The sequence below is a fragment of the Aquarana catesbeiana genome, linkage group LG06, assembly GCF_042186555.1.
Source record: "Aquarana catesbeiana isolate 2022-GZ linkage group LG06, ASM4218655v1, whole genome shotgun sequence".
Classification (NCBI taxonomy): domain Eukaryota; kingdom Metazoa; phylum Chordata; class Amphibia; order Anura; family Ranidae; genus Aquarana; species Aquarana catesbeiana.
The window spans coordinates 79,211,870-79,234,766 of NC_133329.1; the positions used below are offsets into that span (position 1 = coordinate 79,211,870).

Here is a 22,897-nt window from a genome sequence, read left to right on the forward strand (position 1 = left end):
TTTATCAGGGCTGGGTGAATTGGCAGAACGTTAAATGGAATCAAAAGTACTTCTAAGCAGACTGATCTGCAGGTAGAGGATGTTATATACAAAAGTCAGTGCTGTTGGTCATAGTAGAAGTAGCCGCTTCTACACTGTAATATCATTTATACTTATTATATAATTTACAATGGAACCTCGGATTGCGAGCAATGTGGTTTACGAACATTTCGCAATAGGAGCGGTTTAAAAAAAAAATCCTGACTCGCTTTGCAAGCATTGTCTTGCAATACGAGCAGGATTCAAGTCTCTGCGGTGGGGTGTGCAGTACTGCATTTGGCCAGAGGTGCGGGGGCGCCGATGATGCTCGGAGACACTCGGAAACTCAGTTTCCGAGTATCTCCGAGCATCTTCGAGTGTCTCTGGTGCCCCGGCACCTCTGGCCACATGCAGTACTGCAGAAAAAAAAAAAAACAGTGGCTGTGGAACAGATTATCTGTCAGGGCTGGGCTCTGCCCTTCCTTCTCTGAGCTGGCTGCTCAGCTGTTGGCTAATTGCCAACTCCTGTCTCTCCACAGTTACTCAGCTGTTGATGATATCCTGCTTGTCAGTCCTGCCTACCTAAGCCGTCCAGTCCAGAGGATCTCTGCCTTCGCCTTGGTCAACATTACAGAAACCATCTCCTGCGATCCAGTTCAAGACTTGCTTTGCTGACATCTCATCTGGCTCCAGATTCTGCTTGCTGTTCCACTACATTGATCCCTGACTTCTGGCTTGGCTGACTATCCATTCCGTTTACTGAACCTTGGCTATGTTTTGACTATGTTTGTTCTTTTTACTTTAATTATTAAACAAGTGTGATTTAACTGTACTTCTGTCTTGGCCTGATTTCATGGCTTCTGACATTATCTGAGTTTCCATTTTTTCCTATGGGGAAACTCGCTTTGATATATGAGTGCTTTGGATTACAAGCATTCTTCTGGAAAGCATTATGCTTGTAATCCAAGGTATTACTGGTTTACGTAATTTATTCATATTATATAATTTATAATTATTCTGGGTCATTGACTCAGAAATGAATGGATCCAATATGTAAGCAAGGTGGGCAAGCAACATTTTCTGAAGGGTCGGAAATGGTTACATACATATTTCACTCATGACAGGTTTGCTTTAAACTCACCTGTGAATTTTAGCCCTTTACAGTTGCTGAAATCTTTCACACTGGATAAGAAAAACGGTTTGGCTCTTACCACTTTTAGGTAAAATAAACAGCGTATCCAAGCTGAGTAACTTACCTATGAAAGGTTTGTGGGCCACATCGTCCAGGCTATGGGGGCTTTCACCGCCAAGGTCAAAACTCGTGGTGAAGTTGTACTCAGTCTGTTGGTTTGGGGTGGCTTCCAGTTTCGGGGAGTCACCCAGGAGAACATTGTTGAACTCTGACCTCAGGTAAGTCACTGGAGAGTCACCTTTAACCCCTTTCTGTAAAAAGCATATTCAGCACAAAAGAAGAAGGTGAATACAATAGATGTTTATAATAATAGCCAACCATAGGTGTAGGACTTGTCTGAGATAGATATTTGGGCAGTCTGTTTATATTGTCAGTCAGTGTCTGCAAGAAAAAACAACGGACAAAGGCGCATCAAACCGAGTGGTAAACCATAAGTCCGTCCAAATCCTTTTAATGCTTTACACATAAAAGAGGCAACGCATTTCAGGGGCATACACTCCCCTTTTATCAGGGATTAAGGTTTAGTAAGAACTTGAAAGTACCCAGAAATGTTTCTGCCTAAATCTGTTTACGTGTGAAATGACTGGATTCGAAGAGTCAATGGGGATGATTTACTAAAATTGGAGTGTGCAAAATTTGGTGCAGCTCTGCATAGAAACCAATCAGCTTCTAAGTTTTATTCTCAAAATATAATTGAACAAGCTGAAGTTAGAAGCTGATTGGCTACAATCCACAGCTGCATCCGATTTTGCACTCTCCAGTTTTAGTAAATCAACCCCAATATGTCAAAAAGTATCAGCATCAGGCAATGATAGTTTAGCTGCTTTATTGGTTTGGTGCTCCTTCTGTTGTCTTCTGCTTTAAGTGACCCACTGGAGGGTAGCCATGTTTTTAAAGGGGGCTACCTAGCCATAGCCAGTAAGTTGTCTGAATGATCAAGTAATTACCAGCGCCTTTTGAATGTGTGTTAGAGTCTGTGTCTGCAAGTCTTTGTTCAGTAAAGCGGAACTCCAGGAATGAACTTTTCTGCAAACTTACATTGGGCCAGCTTGGCTCGGTGTAAGTACCCACATCGGATATCCAGAGGGCTGCTGCAAATCACTGTAGTAGCACACGCTATATACGATAAGAACCACAATCTTCTGGGTGAGCAGCTTCCCTTCTGCACACTGAAAAACTGGGGACACTTGCTTGGCACCGCTGCCATTAATAGGACATATTGTATTTTTTCAGTGAATACAAGACATTCTCTGATTGGACAAGATGGAGATTACAATGTCATCTGCCCCTCCTTTCCACCTCATCCAATCAGAGAATGCTTTATATTTATATTTTTTTTTTAAAAAAGGCTTTCTGTGAATGGCGGGAATATTGAGCAAGCAACCCCCCCTTTGTTAAGTTTGCAGAGGGGAAGCTGCTGGAGCAGCACATGGAAGATCACAGATATCACTATGTACAGTCATTTTTAGCTTCCCAGCGGCCCTCTGAATGTAAAAACCTTGAAAAGTTGGGAGGTATGTATGTGACCCACACTTGGTGCCCAACGAGGAGGGGAACATGGAGGAGGTACTAGACAGGTGCAATTCGTTTTGTAACGAATTTGTTTTCGGATGAAATTCGGCATATTCGTTCATTTGGGAGCATCCGAATGAACAAAAGACTCTTTTGATGAATGAGTATGAAAACTAATTATCTGAAAGAACAAAAATCCGAAAAAGAACGAAAACCCGAAAGGACTGAAATCCAAAAATCCAAAAGAACGCAAAACGATTAAACCTACGAGTTTAACGAATCGATTACAGTCGGATAATTTTGTTTTTCGTATTTTCATTCTCACTAAATATTTGTTATCGCTGAATATAAAGAAATAGTTGATAAATACATTCGTATTTCTTTTGGATATATTCGGATTCATTTGATTTTCGAATGGGCAGTGTTAGTGTGTTATTTTTGGCCAATGAGCTTCCCCCAATTGCCTTTTGTGTTTTTCTGTGTCAGACTGCATTCCATCCAGAGTCCAGACAGGGTGTGGTGGGCCGTTACGAATACAACCACCAATGTCGGAATGAACAAAGGGTCTGAGCCCGAAGTGATGAATGGCATATTAAAACGAATGTTTTCCTGGGGAATATTTATTTAATTGGGCTCAATGAGTTACGTTAAAAAGTGATGAGGGTTTTATACCATTTTAATTCCTGGAGTTTTGTTTTAATGTTCATCAGTCTATGTTTGTCAATGTGCCAGCCTGTGTTATGCCCTGTACACACAATCGGATTTTCCGACGGAAAAAGTGCGATCGGATTGTGTTGTCGGAAATTCCGATCGTGTGTGGGCTCCATTGGACTTTTTCCGTCTGAATTTCCGACACACAAAGTTTGAGAGCTGGATATAAAATTTTCCGACAACAAAATCGGATCGTTTAAATTCCGATCGTATGTACACAAATCCGACGCACAAAGTGCCACGCATGCTCAGAATAAATGAAGAGACTAAAGCTATTGGCTACTGCCCTGCTTATAGTCCCAACGTACGCGTTTCACGTCACCGCGTTCAGAACGATCGGATTTTCCGACAACTTTGTGCGACCGTGTGTATGTAAGACAAGTTTGGCCCAAAATCCGTCGGGCATAAGTGTTATAAATGCAACTGTCCGGAGGAGGCCCTGTGTGTCTCTATGGCCTTGACACTCTTCAGCAACTATATACAGTATCTCACAAAAGTAAGTACATCCCTCACATTTTTGTAAATATTTTATTCTCTTTTCATGTGACAACACTGAAGAAATGACACTTTGCTACAATGTAAAGTAGTGAGTGTACAGCTTGTATAACAGTGTAAATTTGCTGTCTCCTCAAAATAACTCAATACACAGCCATTAATGTCTAAACCGTTGGCAACAAAAGTGAGTACACCCCTAGGTGAAAATGTCCAAATTGGGCCCAATTAGCCATTTTCCCTCCCCGGTGTCATGTGACTCGTTAGTGTTACAAGATCTCAGGTGTAAATGGGGAGCAGGTGTGTTAAATTTGGTGTTATTGTTCTCAGGCTGCTTTTGGTTTTCAGGCTTTTTAGCGCTAGAAATAGCCTCTAACTAACGCCTGAAAACCACCTCTCCATTCATTTCAGTGTGACTTTTCACACTGGGAGTGTTGCAACACGGGCGCTTTTAACCCTTTCTTTCTTCGGCCGAAAAGCACCACTAAAAATGACGGTAAAGCGCCGCTAAAATGAACGGCACTTTACCGCTAACGAAAGTAGCCTCACTCTCTCATACTGATCACTGGAAGTTCAACATGGCACTTCATGGCAAAGAACTCTCTGGAGGATCTGAAAAAAAGAATTGTTGCTCTACATAAAGATGGCCTAGTCTATAGGAAGATTGCCAAGACCCTGAAACTGAGCTGTAGCACGGTGGTCAAGACCATACAGAGGTTTAACAGGACAGATTCCACTCAGAACAGGCCTCACCATGGTCGACCAAAGAAGTTGAGTGCACGTGCTCAGCGTCATATCCAGAGGTTGTCTTTGGGAAATAGACATATGAGTGCTGCCAGCTGCAGAGGTTGAAGGGGTGGGGGATCAGCCTGTCAGTGCTCAGCAAGCATGGTGGTGGGAGTGTCATGGTCTGGGGCTGCATGAGTGCTGCCGGCACTGGGGATCTACAGTACATTGAGGGAACCATGAATGCCAACATGTACTGTGACATACTGAAGCAGAGCATGATCCCCTCCCTTCGGAGACTGGGCCACAGGGCAGTATTCCAACATGGTAAACACACCTCCAAAATGACCACTGCCTTGCTAAAGAAGCTGAGGGTAAAGGTGATGAACTGGCCAAGCATGTCTCCAGACCTAAACCTATTGAGCATCTGTGGGGCATCCTCAAATGGAAGGTGGAGGGGCGCAAGGTCTTTAACATCAAACAGCTCCGTGATGTCATCATGGAGGAGTAGAAGAGGACTCCAGTGGCAACCTGTGAAGCTCTGGTGAACTCCATGCCCAAGAGGGTTAAGGCAGTGCTGGAAAATAATGGTGGCCACACAAAATATTGATACTTTAGGCCCAATTTGGACATTTTCACTTAGGGGTGTACTCACTTTTGTTGCCAGCAGTTTAGACATTAATGGCTGTGTGTTGAGGTATTTTGAGGGGACAGCAAATTTACACTGTTATACACGCTGTACACTAACTACTTTACATTGTAGCAAAGTGTCATTTCTTCAGTGTTGTCACATGAAAAGATAGAAGAAAATATTTACAAAAATGTGAGGGGTGTCCTCCTCACTTTTGTGAGATACTGTATATATGTATATGTATATATATATATATATATATATATATATATATATATATCCACATTACACACTGTATATAAACAGGTATTGTAGGCATTCAATGGACATTGATATGGAAGTCCTTTGATCATCTACTATATCTGCTTTTGTATTCCCCTTTTTGTGTTGAGCCCCAAGGCATTGGCTGATACTATCTACTCTATCTATCTATCTATCATAGAGCAAAGGTGTGGTGTGTCAGTGAAGGGTTAACCCATTCGGTAGCCCCTCCCCCTGCTAAGTGCTATTTATGAAAAGTGTTACCAGATCATGTGCTCGAAGGACTGTGATGTGTACCGGCACAGGGGGGCGAACCAGTGGTGTCTCCATAGCGACGATTCTGAACGGAGACAAGAAAGCATGAGATTAGGGATGTAGGTCCCATTACAAGTGTTACTTATTAACGCACTCCATCTTAGGGGGGTCGGGGGGGGGGGAAACTGCAGAGCCAACATAACCACTGACCACCTTCACACATCCAATCCACAACATACAAACTTGACTTAAAAGGATTGTCCATTAAGGGGACTTAAAGTGGAACTTTATGTTAAAAATTCAAAATGGCCGAACAGGCTGGATTTTTAATACGTTTTGTCTCTTCTGCATTAAAGTTACTTACCTGCCTGTCCTCCCCTGTACGGCGATCTGCACATGTGTAGCTCAATGTTCAGATTCGGCAATGCCCAACTGACTGAACTCCTGAGCATGTGTGGGAGTGACCCCACCTCCGCCCGACCAATGAGAGCGGCCGGGGATCGATACCCAGAAGCTGGAGACACGACCACACAATTGTCAGTTAAAGCGACGCAGTGCCGAATCGCAAAAAATGGCCTGGTCATTCAGCAGCCAAATCTTCCGGGGCTGAAGTGGTTAATAAAGAAGACCTGTACTGAAAGAAAAATGGAGGATGGCGTTATGAAAATGCTCGGTGCCTGGCCTTCTCTGGCTTCAATCATTTCTGAGCCACGGACTTGACTCAGCACAGGCAGCAAGTTAACCTGCGCTGAAGTGAATACTCCTGACCTGCCTACTTCTTTCAGGCATGTACTGTTACTCAGGAAGTATTAAATCCATTGGATAAAGCATGACAGCCAGGCAACATGCATTTTCAAAACTATAAATAAAAAGTAGAACTAGCGTAAGGAGTACTTCTCTCTTTACAAATTCATAATGAGTGGACTACCCGAACACAATGCATGTTAAAGCAAAACTAAACTCAGCGATCGAACAGTTTCCCAAAACAGCTACTGTACATTCAAGGTGTGCTGTGAATGCTGTCACAGTTGCTTGTGCTCTCAACTCAACCATCAAATGGCTGGTGTTATAACTAATCAACCAGGGCAGCTGCAGATCAAAGAGAGGCTAAGATGGCAGCTTCCTTGGCTGTAAAGCCTACAAGTGAAAAATCACACAGAAGTGCACGGAGCTTTTTTAAACTGCACCAAACGCACGTCGCACATTAGCAAGGTTGCATTGGGGGGTCATTAAGGATTATTGACAACGTCACAAGCCTGCAAAAAGGGATGCATGTTAGGGATGCAAATGTTCCTGCAATGCACAAATGTGACCCTAGCCTTACCCCCTTTTGTGTCTGCCATTTGTCATACTCCCGTGTATTGTTTCATTGTGTATTAATGATTTTGCTACTTTGTACTTACCAGTAGATGGAGGCATTGAGCTAATTACCAATGGAGTGTAACACAATGTGTGTATGTATTCCATGCTAGATCTTATCTATCTACAGTCAGGTCCATAAATATTGGGACATTGACACAATTCTAATCCTTTTTGGCTCTATACACCACCACAATGGATTTGAAATGAAACAACAAGATGTGCTTTAACTGCAGACTTTCAGCTTTAATTTGAGGGTATTTACATCTAAATCAGGTGAACGGTGTAGGAATTACAACAGTTTGAATATGTGCCTCCCACTTTTTAAGGGACCAAAAGTAATGGGACAATTGGCTGCTCAGCTGTTCCATGGCCAGGTGTGTGTTATTCCCTCATTATCCCATTTACAAGGAGCAGATAAAAGGTCCAGAATTCATTTCAAGTGTGCTATTTGCATTTGGAATCTGTTGCTGTCAACTCTCAATATGAGATCCAAAGAGTTGTCACTATCAGTGAAGCAAGAAATCATTAGGCTGAAAAAACAAAACAAACCCATCAGAGAGATAGCAAGAACATTAGGTGTGGCCAAATCAACTGTTTGGAACATCTTTAAAAAGAAAGAACGCACCGGTAAGCTCAGCAACACCAAAAGACCCGGAAGACCACGGAAAACAACTGTGGTGGATGACCGAAGAATTCTTTCCCTGGTGAAGAAAACACCCTTCACAACAGTTGGCCAGACCAAGAACACTCTCCAGGAGGTAGGTGTATGTGTTTCAAAGTCAACAATCAAGAGAAGACTTCACCAGAGTGAATAAAGAGGGTTCACCACAAGATGTAAACCATTGGTGAGCCTCAAAAACAGGAAGGCCAGATTAGAGTTTGAGAAACAACATGTAAAAAAGCCTTCACAGTTCTGGAACAACATCCTATGGACAGATGAGACCAAGATCAACTTGTACCAGAGTGATGGGAAGAGAAGAGTATGGAGAAGGAAAGAAACTGCTCATGATCCAAAGCATACCACCTCATCAGTGAAGCATGGTGGTGGTAGTACATAGTTGCCAACATTGAAAAAAAAAAATGTGGGACACTTTTGTGGCTGTAGGCGGAGCCGTCCAATAATTAGGGGGCGGGGCATTGATCAGCAGGTGTGGCTTAGCAAAAATATACAAGTGCGGCGCGCGAAGCGCGTCGCGGCGGAAATGGGCGTGGTTTACGTGACATAGCGGGCGTGGCTTAAATGGGCGTGGCTCGAGAGGGTGTGGTTAGAGTCTGAGATGAATGAGGGGTGGAGAGGGAGAGAGGGAATAGAGGGGGAGAGGGGGAGAGGGAAATGACGGGACAGCAGCCCCAGATCCTACACAACAATAAAAATATGTGTATTCTAGAAAGTTAAACAATCATCAGATAAAGATACTCCAAACACCTGGTGTTAGCACTTCAACCATCCCGGCACCATGGTTGTTATGGTGTCAGGATGATTGAAGTGCATTATTTCTATTATTACATTGTAATATAAAATGAAATCATTCAATTCACCATAATGCAGAATCAGTGGGATCCCTGAGCGTGTCACTAGCCACATCGCCTGCCACCAGCCGTCCGTCCTTGTGTCAGATGTCCCAGCAGAGTCTGTCCTTGCATCAGGTGCCCCCAGCGGAGCCCCCCCTCACACCAGGAGTCCCCGGCGGAGCCCCCCCTTACACCAGGAGTCCCCGGCGGAGCCCCCCCTCACACCAGGAGTCCCCGGCAGAGCCCCCCCTCACACCAGGAGTCCCCGGCAGAGCCCCCCTCACACCAGGAGTCCCCTGCAGAGCCCCCCTCACACCAGGAGTCCCCTGCAGAGCCCCCCCTCACACCAGGAGTCCCCGGCGGAGCCCCCCTCACACCAGGAGTCCCCTGCAGAGCCCCCCCTCACACCAGGTGTCCCCAGTGCCCCCCCCTCCCCTCCCCTCACATCAGGTGTCCCCAGTGCCCCCCTCACATCAGGTGTCCCCAGTGGAGCCCCCCCTCACATCAGGTGTCCCCAGTGCCCCCCCTCACATGAGGTGTCCCCAGTGCCCCCCCTCCCCTCACATCAGGTGTCCCCAGTGCCCCTCTCCTCACATCAGGTGTCCCACAGCGGTGCGCGCGCCCCCCCCCCCCACCTCAGAGGTGTCCTAGTAGTGTGTCCGTCTAGCCCCCCCCCAGCCGTCTTCCTGAACTTCAATAAAATGGCGGCCGGCGGAGATAGTGTCTCCGCCGGCCGCCGACCTCTAGCGGTGGCGGCGGCTTCGAAAATCGAGAACCGGATTTTTCTGGACATTTCCCGGGACACCACAAATTCGGGAATGGAGTCCAAGTCCCGGGAATGTCCCGGGAAATCCAGGACAGTTGGCAACTATGGTAGTATCATGGCGTGGGCATGTATGGCTGCCAATGGAACTGGTTCTCTTGTATTTATTGATGATGTGACTGCTGACAAAAGCAGCAGGATGAATTCTGAAGTGTTTCGGGCAATATTATCTGCTCATATTCAGCAAAATGCTTCAGAACTCATTGGACGGCGCTTCAAAGTGCAGATGGACAATGACCCGAAGCATACTGCGAAAGCAACTAAAGAGTTTAAGGGAAAGAAGTGGAATGTTATGCAATGGCCAAGTCAATCACCTGACCTGAATCCGATTGAACATGCATTTCACTTGCTGAAGACAAAACTGAAGGGAAAATGCCCCAAGAACAAGCAGGAACTGAAGACAGTTGCAGTAGAGGCCTGGCAGAGCATCACCAGGGATGAAACCCAGCGTCTGGTGATGTCTATGTGTTCCAGACTTCAGGCTGTAATTGACTGCGAAGGATTAGCAAACAAGTATTAAAAAGTGAGAGTTTGATGGATGATTGTTAATCTGTCCCATTACTTTTGGTCCCTTAAAAAGTGGGAGGCACATATACAAACTGTTGTAATTCCTACACCGTTCACCTGATTTGGATGTAAATACCCTCAAATTAAAGCTGAAAGTCTGCAGTTAAAGCACATTTTGTTTGTTTCATTTCAAATCCATTGTGGTGGTGTATAGAGCACGTTTTGTTCCTTTGCAACCTGAAATGAAGACAGACACAGTTTATGTTTTATCTAGCTGTATTTACTAGTACAACACCCAAGTGAAAGATACTGTATAACACCAACATGTCTGGGAAAAAAAAAAAAAAAATTCAAAAACAGAATCACCAAGGGCCAGTTCACATCACAAAAACGCACTCCAGATCCGTTCCGGATGCTTTTCTGCATGCTCGTTTTTAATATTTGTAGCAAGGTCTCCGGCCTCCTTCAATCTGATGAGAACCTCCAGGGCCAGAGATAGCTGACATCCTTCTGTATATGGTGGGTTGTGAGGCATAGTGGGTGCTAGGTGGATAAAGTTTTTGGGTGCCAGACACTTCTTGACTGCAAAAGAGAGGTTTAATCCTCTTACAAACTTTTTGGGGGAAAGAGGGTTAGGGTCAGGACACCCTTAAGTAGTTGTAAGTTCAACTGGCAGACTCCGAGACTTCAACAGGAGGAGGACAGCCATGCAGGGAAAGGCCTCCAGCAAGGCACCACATCTGCACGTGTAGGGATGCTGTCTCCTATGGCAATAGTCTTTAACAGTTCCTAACACAAAGCGTAACAGTTCTTTTGCCTTCTCTATAACTTCTCCTTGTAGTTCTTCAGCACACTGAGCTCCCAGTCTCTCACTAGAACCTCTGATTCACTGCCACTGAATCCCTTGAGCTCCTGCAATCTTCACGGTGGTATCTTCCTCAAGCGTCACCCCCGCCTCTCTGCTGGGTCCCTAGCTTGACACTGCAGATACTTCTCAAGCTTCACCCCTGCTAACCGTCAAGGTCCCTGCGTTGGCACACAAGGATGCTCTGCAAGCATCACCTCCACTGGCTGGGTCGTTGACTTGATCAACGCCTGAAGTTTCCCGATTCTCCACCGTGCCCGTTTGTTGATAATGCTGCTCTGGTACTTGCTTCAGTTACTCACTGTGGTCCCTGGTAATAAGGCGGATGGTCCCTTAGTGGCGACAGCTTCCCCTCTACCTTCGACCACGACAGGTTCTCCGGCCAGAAGAACTGTCACTTCTGGTTGGACTGCAAGCCGCAATCCCAACCCTGCGCTGCTCTCTTGCTTCTGGATAGGCCCTCAGGCAGCCTAGCAGCCAGATGCCCCCGGGATAGGCCCAATCTCTGGCCTAGCAGCTCCGGGCAACATGACACACGTCCACCCAGACAGCCGTCCAGGTGGCACAGAACATAGATCACCTGACTTCACCCGAATATATAGGATCTCCCAGCAGGCCAAGGGATTCAAGAAAACCCCTGCCCATTGGCTGAGACACCCCACATACCCATAACCTGACCTTGGGTTGCCCTTCTCATATCTAGTACCACCAAGTACCCGACCACCCAGTGGTAGAAGAGAAAAGTGCAACAAGGCCAAACTTAGGGAGGAATCAATAGATCTCTAACAATCAACCAGGATAATGACTCCTGGCAAGTACATTTGTGAGGAACAACCCTGCCCAAACTCCAGGGTGCTACATCCTCCCCCTGCCCAGAAAACTACGTCTACATGTTTGCAGAAAAAATAATTTGAGCTCCCAAGCCTGAGAGTTAATGTCCTGGCAAAAACTGGGATGGGTGGGGAAAACAGGAAAGGGTTAACAATATAGAAACAGTATAGAAATATAAAACATATATGTGTGGTGTACCACTTGAATAAACATAGATGTCAAATAGTTATATACTAAAACTATGATAAATCATATAGGACAATAAAGAAAAGGCCCGGAGCAAAGGGAACCTAGGTGTAGGGCCCACATGACTGGGGGTCGCTGGGCAGGTTGCACGGACCAGTTCCTGTGTATGTACAGGTTGGGGGGGGGGAGGGGTGGCTTACACTGGAACAATGGAAGGGTAGGGGGTGCGGCCTGGGTATTGGATTATCCCCCGGGGGGGGGGGGCAGGGGTGGTAGTTTCATTAGTTGGGGGCAGCAGAACAGAGAGGTAACAGCACAGAAAGTTTTTTCTTTCTTTCTGTGTTGCTCACACTATGGAGGATCTGGACAGACTCCTGGGGCAGCTGCGCTCGGCTGCCCTGGCTAATGGTCTGCAGTGGCTGAATTCCCAGCTGTCTGCTGTGCTTCAGGGGTCGGGGCAGGGACCCCTTTGTCGCCATGTGCAAGGAGGTCTTGGCCTCCTGTGCGCTTTAGCCCTGATGGGACCCCCAGGGTGAGCCACTGCACAGAGAGCCCAATTTCGGACCCTCAAGCCCCCAGGGCGAAGAGTCCCACACCTCCGCCCTCGGCAGGGGGCTGGGAGGAATCCTCTGCATCCGCGGGACCCAGCCGGGAGGGTCTCCTCTCCATCCCCCTCCAGGCCTCTACAGGCGCTGGATCAGGACTCGGCAGCAAGCCGTGCAGCGCCTTCCCCTGCTCACGGTGGGGCCCGGCGTGGACGATCTGCGGGTACTGGCGCGGGCCCCACCCCCAGGACAGCCGTGGCTATCAATGGGAGAAGCAGAGGTACCCCAGGCAATGGTCCTGAAGCGGCATCCGCAGGCCGGAAGAGGGCTCAACATGGGAGTCAGGCCGCAGGGAGCCACATGGTCCTACGGGCGCCAGATGACGTCATTCCCGGGCGACTGGTCCCTTCTACCTTGTCAGTGTCCCCTGGTGCAGGGGGACCCATGATCGGAGGGCGAAATGTCAGACACAGATTCGGAGGGGCCCGTGGTGGCTGCGGTCCAGCAGGGCCCTCGTCAGGGATCCAGGGGTGCGGCTGGTCGGTTGGTTTCCCCTGGTCAGCCTGATCAGTCTTTTTCTGTATCTTTGCCTATGTCTGTTCCTGTGAGTGTGATGTCTGCGCCTGGGGTCCCTTTCGGTACTTCTCCTGGGCTGCAAGCGGGTGGCGGGCCTGTCCCAGCACCTGTCTTTGTGGCTGGGGACGGATGGCTCTGGTTAGCGGGCTGGCCTCTCCTGGAGATGGGGGTGGGTCCAGCGGTCAGGGGGCGGTGAGCTCTGGGGATGCTTTGCTGCAACACTTTCTAATGGCTCTGGTCTAAGGCTGTAGGGATCTTGTGGGAAGGGGAACGGTGGCGGGAACCCTCGCTCCTGCAGTTTCACCTGTCGCGGCCTGGACGCCGGTGGGGGATGGGCAGTCACCTGCTGCGTCCCCGCCTTTGCTGCCACCAGTGGTGCAGGCAGCTCCACAGCCGCCCTCCATGTCGCCAGGGTCGGCCACAGTCCTCCCAGGGGCTGCGGGGTCATCATAGGTGAATACGGCTACAGTTGCCACCCCGGGGGTGTCGTCATCGGACGGAGTGCGGCTGGCGGATGCTGCGCGGTGTGAAGTCTATGGTTTGCTACGAGGGCCCCTTGGGGTCTCATTTGAAAGCGGAGGCAAGGGAGAAGATTTGGAAGGGGTACTACGTGGAGATCTTTTCGCTATTACCGCTGGAAAAGTTTAACCTGGACAAGGTTAAACCTGATGAGAGCAAAAAGGAGGAAGAGGAGAAGCGGCGCTATAGACTTATCCCGCGGACATTCACCAACTGGCTTCAAGCGTTTAACATATTGGCGAGCATCATAGGGGAGAAGGCGCCAGAGAATTGTTCGGCCTTGTTTTGCTACTTGGACTCCATCAGCGAGGCTCAGTGGGTCTATGGGGGTGTGGTGTGGCTGCGCTATGACGAGCAGTTCCGGCAGCGGAAGACTGTGAGACCGTCGTTGCGATGGGATCACAAAGACATTGGCTTGTAGACGAAGCTCATGACATAAGGCAGGGTCACGCCGCCCCCCTTTCCTGGTGCAGCCGGGGGTGCCCAAGCCTCATCACCATCGGTCGCAAAGCGTAAGTGGTTCTGCTGGCAGTTTAATGAGGGAGCCTGCAAATTCGTGGGATCCTGCTGTTTCTGTCACGAGTGCTTGGGTTGCAGGGGTTCCCATCCCTTGTCCAAATGCTTCAAGAAAGGAAAGAAACCGGCCGACGCTGGAAAGAAGGATGACTCCGGTGAAGGTGGAAAAAAATGGCGCCGTACCCAAGTAGGTATCCGAACAGGGTCGCGGCAAGAACGTTATGGTTGGGTTTTAAGGAGGATTTTCGAAATTCCGAGTTTGTTGGCCAGCGTCCCTCCTGTTTCGGCTAACCTGAAGTTGGCGTATGCTCACCCGGACGTAATTTCTGTTAAACTATAGATAGAGGTGGCATTGGGCAGGATGTCTGGCTCGTTTTCGGTTCCACCAGTGGGGGACCAGGTGGTTTCACCATTGGGGGTTGTCCCCAAGAGGGAACCAAACCAGTTCCGGCTGATTCACCACCTTTCCCACCCGAAAGGGGGGGGGGGGGGGGGGGGTCAGTTAATGATGCGTTCGATCCCTCCCTCTGTACCGTCTCATATGTGTCATTTGATGGGCCCATCAGTGCCCATTAGTACAGCCTATCAGTTCCCACCAGTGCCACCTATCAGTGTCGTCTTATCAGTAAGCATAAAGTAATGCAAAACGCAAATTGTGGCAAAATCGCGGTAAAAGCCCGCAAAAAGCACAGCAAAGACGCTCAAAAGCAAACTGCATAGGTGTGAATGGAGCCTTATGTTCTTTCCCAGGTATGCTGGCCGGGGACAGAGAGGCGGACCCGGAAGTGATGTCAAACACATCGCTTTCTGGGTTGGCAACAAGAAGGGAAGCACAGCGGATTTGTGTCCACTCTGTTCCCTGCCCTCTACCCGGCGGCACCTGCTATGTCGGTCCTGGGCCTGCAGATGGGCAAGTGAAGCTCAGGATACATGGCAGGGGAGGCGCATGCATTGGGGGGGCACTGTTACCGGCAGTATGTGTTTAAGCAATCAGGTGTTATCGCAGCCACCTGAATGGTTCAATATAACAGCCAGGAATGTGTGTAACCTTCCCCCGACACTAATTAATATACTTATTTTCCCCAAAATAATGCATACACATCCAATACTTATTAGCCCTATAATCAGTTGTTTTTTTGTTTTTTTTTATTCTTACTGTGTTTTTCTGCCTCCTTGCAACATCCTCTGTGAGCTTCCAAACCTCTCCCTTTCCCCCTCACTTCTGTTTGTTTAGAACCAGCTGCGTGCCCTATACACACTACACATCCCATAGTGCATTTCTGGAGCGAGCAAAAGAGGAGGACTACATTTCTATATACAATGGGACTATAAAGAACGAATGTAGCCACCCTCTAACAGGAAGCAGGGTTGCCAACCGCCAGTAAATTTACTGACAGTTTGACTTTTTAAGTGTAAATCAAGCAAATTACTTTGTTCTAGGTATTGTCAGTGTTTCCATATCATGTTTATACCGTTCAAATATTCACTGTGTTAGTTTTCAACAGGAGTTCTTTCATTTCTCAGGTTACCAGAAAAAAAAAAAAAAAAAAAAGAAGAAGTGCTCTGCCAGTAAATTTTCCATGTTTTGTCAGTAAAAAAAATGCTGCGGGAGGTTGGCAACCCTGACAGGAAGTCAAATCACAGCAGCAAAAATATACAGTAAAAAGGAATTTGGAGGAGGCTGAGAGCAATAGAAGGGACTTTTCCAAGTTAAAGCATAATTAAAGGGAAAACCTTTTTGTTTTGGATAGAGGGGAGATGGATTAGAACCCCTGTCAGGTTTTTATTGGTGTCTGTGCCCCCCGTCAGGGAGATTCACCCTCTCTATTTCTCCTGTTTACCATTATCATCTAAAGGTGAACATAAAAGAAAATTCCCAGATTTTGAGTTGACACAGAAAACAGGAATAGAGGGGAAATGTTCCAATGGGGACACTAGTTCTGGTGACTAAAAGGGATTTCCTCTCACTTCCTGTTTTGGCTATGGGACAGGAAGTGAAGAGAAATCACAGCAATGGAACACAGATGGAAAGAAGATGATAGGGGGTTATAACCCTCCCTTATGCAATCTCAAATGAAAAAAAAAAAAAAAAAAAAAGTTTTGCCTTTAGTTTACTTGAATCGATTTTTTTAAAGCAGAGGTTAGTGTCAGCATAGTGCACAGTACCTGTGCACATAGTAATATAATAAAATATACACACACACTAATATATATTATATATAAAAAAAAATATTATTATACAGGAATTATATAGCGCCAACAGTTCGCAGCGCTTTACAATATAAAAAGGAGACAATACAGTTATAATACAATAGGATTAAGAGATTGTATATGTACACACACATACATATACATATATATATACACATACACACACACACACACACACATACATACACCACAAAATATGGAACAGCAAGTTTTTATCAGTTATAATAGACATGCAAAAAAAGTTATGAAAAATAAATAAATTTGAATATTATCAATATATATTTATTATTTTTTTTGTTTGTTTTTTTGTTTTTGTTTTTTTGTTTTTGTTTTTTTAAAACACCCTGGGGAGGGTTCTAATTTTCATAGTACATGTTATGACCCTCATTGGGGTTGATTTACTAAAGCAAAATACTAAAAAAAAAAAAAAAAAAAAAAAAGGGTTAAAAACAAATACTAAAAGAAAAAAAAAAATTACTAAAGTAAAATAAAATATAAAAAAACATTTCTGCTTGCACATGATTAGATGATTGAAGTCAACACAACAAACCCCCCATTCACTAAGCCAAGTTAAAAAGAAAAAAAGAAAAAAAAAAACCCCAAGGTCACAGATTTTAGTGAATCCAGTGTGAATCCAGTGATGCTGCGCTGACTTCAATCATCCAATCATGTCCTAGCAAACAATTTTTTTTTTCTCTTTTGCTTGTTTTTTATGTTATTTTCCTTGCACATGATTGGCTGTTCTGTGCTTTTTTGCAAAATGAGATTTCAGTTAGCTTAAACTTGAGTTAAGTGAGATGAAAGATATGTCCACATTTGTCATAAATAGTCCATAGTCTTATATAGTCCCTGCTCCCCCCTCCCCTGTAACTAATTGTGGATTCATCTGGGTAAGTCCATGCGGGCCCCTGATGGGCCCCTGTACCCCATACCTGGACGTCTCCTGCACACAGATCTGCTGCTTCTGCTTCCCAGGCTCAGCGTCCTCGTCGCCTAGCAACAATCACAAACAATGGAGGCCAGGCCCACAGCCATTCTGCTGGTTGCTAGGCTAAGGGAGAGCCTGTCCATCCAGCTCTGCACTGTGTGTTCTTCTTTCCAGGAGCATGTCCTAGACCTAGGGAATGTGTTTAAAAGATTCCAAGACAACTGCATAAGAATCCCCCCCATCTGTACAAAAAGATCTCACACACAATGCAGCCATAGATCCTCCAAAACCTTTATATTTTATGGCCTAATTCACATCCACCTGCATCCAGGGCGATCGCTCGCAGATCTTCCTTCCATGAGCGCCGCTGGGGATCTCGCATGTAATCAGTGCCAGGCCCATTCACAGGTGTGAGTGTGGGCATAGGGATTATCTCATCCGAATGACACCACTGATAGATGAAATAATCCCCATAATTGGTGTCAGTCAGATGAAATAATCCCCATAATTGGTGTCAGTTAAATGAAATAATGATTAAATGAGGAAAAAAAAAATAATATGAACTTAAATGATTTTAGCAAATGGCTAAAAAGAGTGAAAAATGTAAGGGGGTCTGAATACTTTCCACCCCCCACTGTAAAATATTAATATATTTTATAATATAATAATATGCATTAAAGCGGAGGTCCACCCACCGCTGCAAATATTAAAAGCCAGTAGCTACACATACTGCAGCTGCTGACTTTTTATAACCGGACACTTACCTGTCCTGGACTCCAGCAATGTTAGCACCGCAGCTGATGTTTCCATCAGCTGTCGGGTGCATGCCACCTCCATTCCAAGTAAGGGAACCCGGCAGTGAAGCCTCACGGCTTCACGCTGGGAACCCTACTGCGCATGCGCGAGGCTCTTCTCTCCTACTGGCCCGGTGGCCAGGAAAGGAGGAGGGAGCCCGGGCGGTGACGTCAATACCCACGGCTGGGGTTCCCGGAAGTGCAAACAGGATACCTGTGAAAGACAGGTATAGTGCCTCCCCCCCGAAAGGTGCCAAATGTGGCACCGGAGGTGTGTGGGTGTGGGTGTGTGTGTAGGAGTACAATGAATGAACGAACGAAAGTTCCACTTTTGGGTGGAACTCTGCTTTAAAAACGAATGTTCAGAGGCATTTGAAATGGCAAATGCCTGCAACAGCTTGTAAATGCGGTAACTCGCGTTTCGTTTACAGGCATTTTTCACTGAGCTTCTAAACGCAAACGCGGCAAAATGGAAGTTTTATAACGTTGGTTACTATCTGTCAAGTTAATCATTTAGGGGAGGTTTTAACGTCCCGTCTACACGAAGCCCTTGGTAGGAATCCTTATTTTACTTTTATACCTTACTGTATTTAATCGCATTATGTTTCTTTTATGTTATGTTTCTTTTTCAAGTTCATTTTCAAATTCGATCTAGTTCCAATTTATTTCAGATGCATTACTATTGTGATTCAGAAATTCGGATACATCCAATCTCTGAATAAAGAAAATTTGGTCCAAATTTTTTATTGGTAACAAAACAAAAATCGCACATGTCTAATAATTGCATTAGTGTGCCAAACAATAGTTGGCACAGGACCCCTATAAACCATCATCACTGTGACATGATTGTTGTTAAAATTTGCAAAGGTTTTGCATAAAAGAAAGATTTTCCTGCCAAAATGTTCCATTCTGTACCACCGATAGTTTATCGCCCCCAGTGAGTCACTCCCCTGCTACAAATTTGCCGATGAGGACCAAGGACTTTTCTGATCTGTATGCTTGTTTTGAGTCAGTGACTCAAAGTTTTGTAGCCAGAGGGACGCGATAACAGTCAGGGAGAATAGCATTTTCAAAATTAGGCCAGCAGTGGCAAGCACTTTATTTCTCCTTAAGTAACGTGCATTGCTACAACTCACCTGCTTTGTGGTGCTAATGGCACCCCGATACATTATGCAGTAGAGCCCAAAACACCGCACAATACATATACCCTGCATTATGAGAAAAGGGTCATGCGTGTCTTCTAATCCATCATGATGAGTTGGCAGGAATAATTTATAGGCTGCTTTAACATCTGTGTCCTCATTGGGGATATTTCCCTTCTTGTCCCAGAGAGCAAAAAGGAAAGGACTCAGACGTTAGGTGTATACATTCAAAATTTTATTCATTAAAATAAAATTCCAGCATTTCAGATTTCACAGTAAACCGAAAGAATTAAAAAGACATTCTGGGTTTGTTTTGGGAATTTAATGTAATTATGCATAAAGAATGTCTGAGTTAATACATTTTCATGGTGGACCTTTATTTTGGCAAGTAGGACACTGCCATACAGGTCATTTACTTTCCTACAGTCCATCTCTGCTTAAAGGTTAACCCCACCTAAGACTGACCACCCAATAGAAGGCTGACGAAAAAGGGTTCAATCATTTGGCATCATTTTTAAACCTTCAAACACCCTGTCTGGGAAGTTCCTCCACCGATTGCAGGAACATATGGAGAAGCCAGTGTGGAGGCATGGGTGAATCTGGAAACTCTAGCGGTAGACTGTTTATTTCACATGGAATCCACTCAAAGCCCTCCCAGCACAGTATACTCACCTTCCCTTTACTCAGATGTTGGCAGTAAAAATACCACCCAGTACTTCCAGGTACGGGGAAGCATGCGAGTTTCTCTCCTTCCTACCATGTGATTGCACTGGTGCTTGATGAAAGGCCATTGCTGTCACATCGGGTATTGTCAAGTAGCTCATAGGTTTCTTTCTTTGCTACCAGTGGTTGAATAGTGTAGTGGGGGAGATAAGAAGAGGTGATATGTAATGCTGGGTAAGGAGCATTAAAAGAGAACCTGTGAGGGCAAAGCACAGGTCTGCTTTAAGGTTGTACCCTTCTTGTTACTGTATTTTTATGTTGAGTAACACTCAATAAAATTCACCTGTTTAAAAAAAGAAAAGGTTGTACCCCCAAAATGAGAATGCTTAAGTGTTAAAGGCGATTAAGGTTTACTTGTGCTTGAATGTGACCCAGGCCCCATCGTCCACATACACCGCAACATGCAATGGTTCGGTGAACGTGGAAGTAAAGCTGTGTATATGTCTATATAACCCTTCAGACGGGTGGAAGAGCTCATAAAAGGACAGTCTACCAGCCTCGTAATCCAGATAGATTCCGATCACTTGAGAGCATTGTTCATGAAGCAGCGACTGAGCTTTGGAGTTGTGGGCTGCCATGTATTTTTTGGTGTATTTGCGCAGGCACCACGACTTGTTGTTATCGCCAATACCGGACTGTTTCCCATCTCGCTCAATGCTAGGATAGGCCAAGCCAATGTCCCATATACCAGTAACGCTAGCCTCTACTTCCCAGTAGTGCTGTCCTTCTTTAAAGCCATTTACACTAAGCACCTGGTTGTAAACCATAAATCTCAGGGGAGATCTCAGCCGGCCATGGTTTATATCAGAGTCAGCCATGGATTTCAAGTCCACAGATAATTCCATCTTGTTGTGAGCCGTTCTGTCGTCCATTAGCAGCGGCGACACATCACATATGTGGATATTTTTCTTGATGGCATTTGTAATATCCAACAGACCAGTGTGCAAGATATTGGAGACCAAACCTTCGTTCAGGTCACCAATGAGTTGGCTTGTTTTGTCCTCTTCAGGAACATTTTCAAAAACATCCCTTGCCGATTTTTGTCTTTGCAAGATGGAAAAGGGATCCTCGTCATTGCAGATGCCCCGAATATGGTTAATACTCTGAGTCAGCCTATCTGATTTTACGTCCAACTGTTTGATTAGATTGGATACTTGCGATCTAATCGCTTTGGTCTGCCTGTTGAGCTCCCCTAAAATTCTCCTCTCCAGACTGTTCACTTGTTCTCGGATATCCTCAAGCAATTCATTGACCTCCTTGGTGATATAGTCTGCATTCCTCTGCACTTTCTCTACGTGGTTTATGGCCATTTGAAGACACTTTTCTGATTCTCTTTTTCCTGACATCAGAGTTTCCAAAATATTCCTCATCTCCTTTGTTTTCTTCTCGGAGACTTCATAGATTGGCTGCACCAAGTGTCCCCGATGCTCTCCCACGGCGAAGCATGATATGCAGACGCAAACTTCGTCTTCGAAACAATAATACTTCAGCATCTGCTTGTGAGTGGAGCACTGCATGTTTTCAAGAGAAGTTGTAGGGTTGATTAAGCAATGGTCAACTGACTTGTTATGGCGGCTCAAGTGCTTGCCGCAAAAAGAGGTCTCACACTGAAGACACATCTTAGTAGCCGGTTCTGGAAAATCACAGTAGGTGCACAGCATCTTGGTCTTCTCTTGCTCTGGATGGGCCAGTAAGTAACACTCCACTAGTTTACAGAGATTTATGTTCTTCTCTGGTTGAGGGCGGTCTAAATACTCCGCCCTGCACACCGGACACGTATAAGCGGCAGACCTCTCCTGCGTATCAAGCACAGATTTGATACAACTCTGGCAGAAGTTGTGACCACATTGCAGGGATACTGGGTCCGTGTAGCTTTCCAGACAGATGGAACAGCTCAGTTCCTCCCCCAGATCAGATGAAGTCATCCTAGAAGGATCAGAGTTAAAAGGACACGTTATGTGAAAAATATGGATTTTTCTTTTTTTTTTTAAAGTGGTTGTAAATCTCAGACATGAAATATGAACAAAGCATATCCCTCTATAGTGTGTACTTGCCTCAAATAAGAGCACTAATGCCGCGTACACACGAGCGGACTTTACGGCAGACTTTGCTTGGCGGACTTTGACGGACTTTCTGAATGAACTGACTTGCCTACACACAATCCACCAAAGTCTGTCGAATTCGTACGTGATGACGTACGACCAGACAAAAATAAGGAAGTTCATAGCCAGTAGCCAATAGCTGCCCTAGCGTGGCTTTTTGTCCGTCGAACTAGCATACAGACGAGCGGACTTTTCGACCAGACTCGATTTTGACGGATTCATTTAAAACATGTTTCAAATCTAAGTCCGTCCAACTTTTGAGAAAACAAAGTCCGCTGGAGCCCACACACGATCGAATTGTCTGACAAAATCCAGTACGCCGGACCAAGTCTGCCGTAAAGTCCGCTCGTGTGTACGCGGCATAAGCGTTATTTATGTCTGCTGCTTTGTTCCTCTGTTATCGGTATGAATCACTTCTGACAAGTTTTCCTGACACCAAGAGAACAATGGTGACAGGGGAGGGACCTTCAGCAGATTGACAGCCTTAAGCTGGCCATACACCTATAGATTATCTGCAGATTTTCTATGGTTAGATGGAAAAGGTGCAACAGATTTCTCCATGTATGCTAAACTGTGTGGATGGAGGAATCTCCCACTGGGCCAAGCTTCAGTATCTTGCTAGTCAGCCCCGCTGGCTCTCAAGCTAAACAATGCCTGCACCCAATCAGAATGTTCAGGTATTGTGAGAGCCAGCGGGGCCGACTAGCAAGATACTGAAGCTTGGCCCAGTGGGAGATTCTTCCATCCACACAGTTCAGCGTAGATGGAGGAATCTGTTCCACTTTTTCCATCTGACCATAGAAAATCTGCAGATAATCTATAGGTGTATGGCCAGTCTTAGCTCTGATCCTATGTGCTGTGTGGAGGGGGGGGGGGGGATTTGTTTCATCTCTGCATATCACCTGAGGTCAGTTCACTGGATTTACAAACACTTAACCACTTCCTGACCATTTGCCG

The 22,897-nt window shown here is 45.8% G+C and overlaps 2 protein-coding genes across 3 annotated transcripts in view; both read right to left on the reverse strand.

Annotated features, from left to right (window-relative positions):
* CFAP70 (cilia and flagella associated protein 70) overlaps positions 1–17,281 on the reverse strand; it is an 87,154-nt gene extending 69,873 nt beyond the window's left edge. For both annotated transcript variants that reach the window (XM_073636289.1, XM_073636288.1), the window contains exons 1-3: positions 17,184–17,281; positions 5,808–5,883; positions 1,275–1,461 (exon numbers count right to left, since the gene is read on the reverse strand). In XM_073636289.1, the coding sequence (XP_073492390.1) occupies positions 1,275–1,461; positions 5,808–5,873 (253 nt within the window). In that variant the 5' untranslated portion in view covers positions 5,874–5,883; positions 17,184–17,281. The remainder of the gene's footprint in view (positions 1–1,274; positions 1,462–5,807; positions 5,884–17,183) is intronic.
* Positions 17,282–20,188: 2,907 nt separating this feature from the next.
* On the reverse strand, positions 20,189–22,131 carry LOC141148027 (E3 ubiquitin-protein ligase TRIM39-like). The gene has a single exon (XM_073635184.1). It carries the CDS (start codon positions 22,061–22,063, stop codon positions 20,189–20,191), a length of 1,875 nt encoding a protein of 624 aa, XP_073491285.1. The 5' UTR covers positions 22,064–22,131.
* Positions 22,132–22,897: the final 766 nt, after the last annotated feature.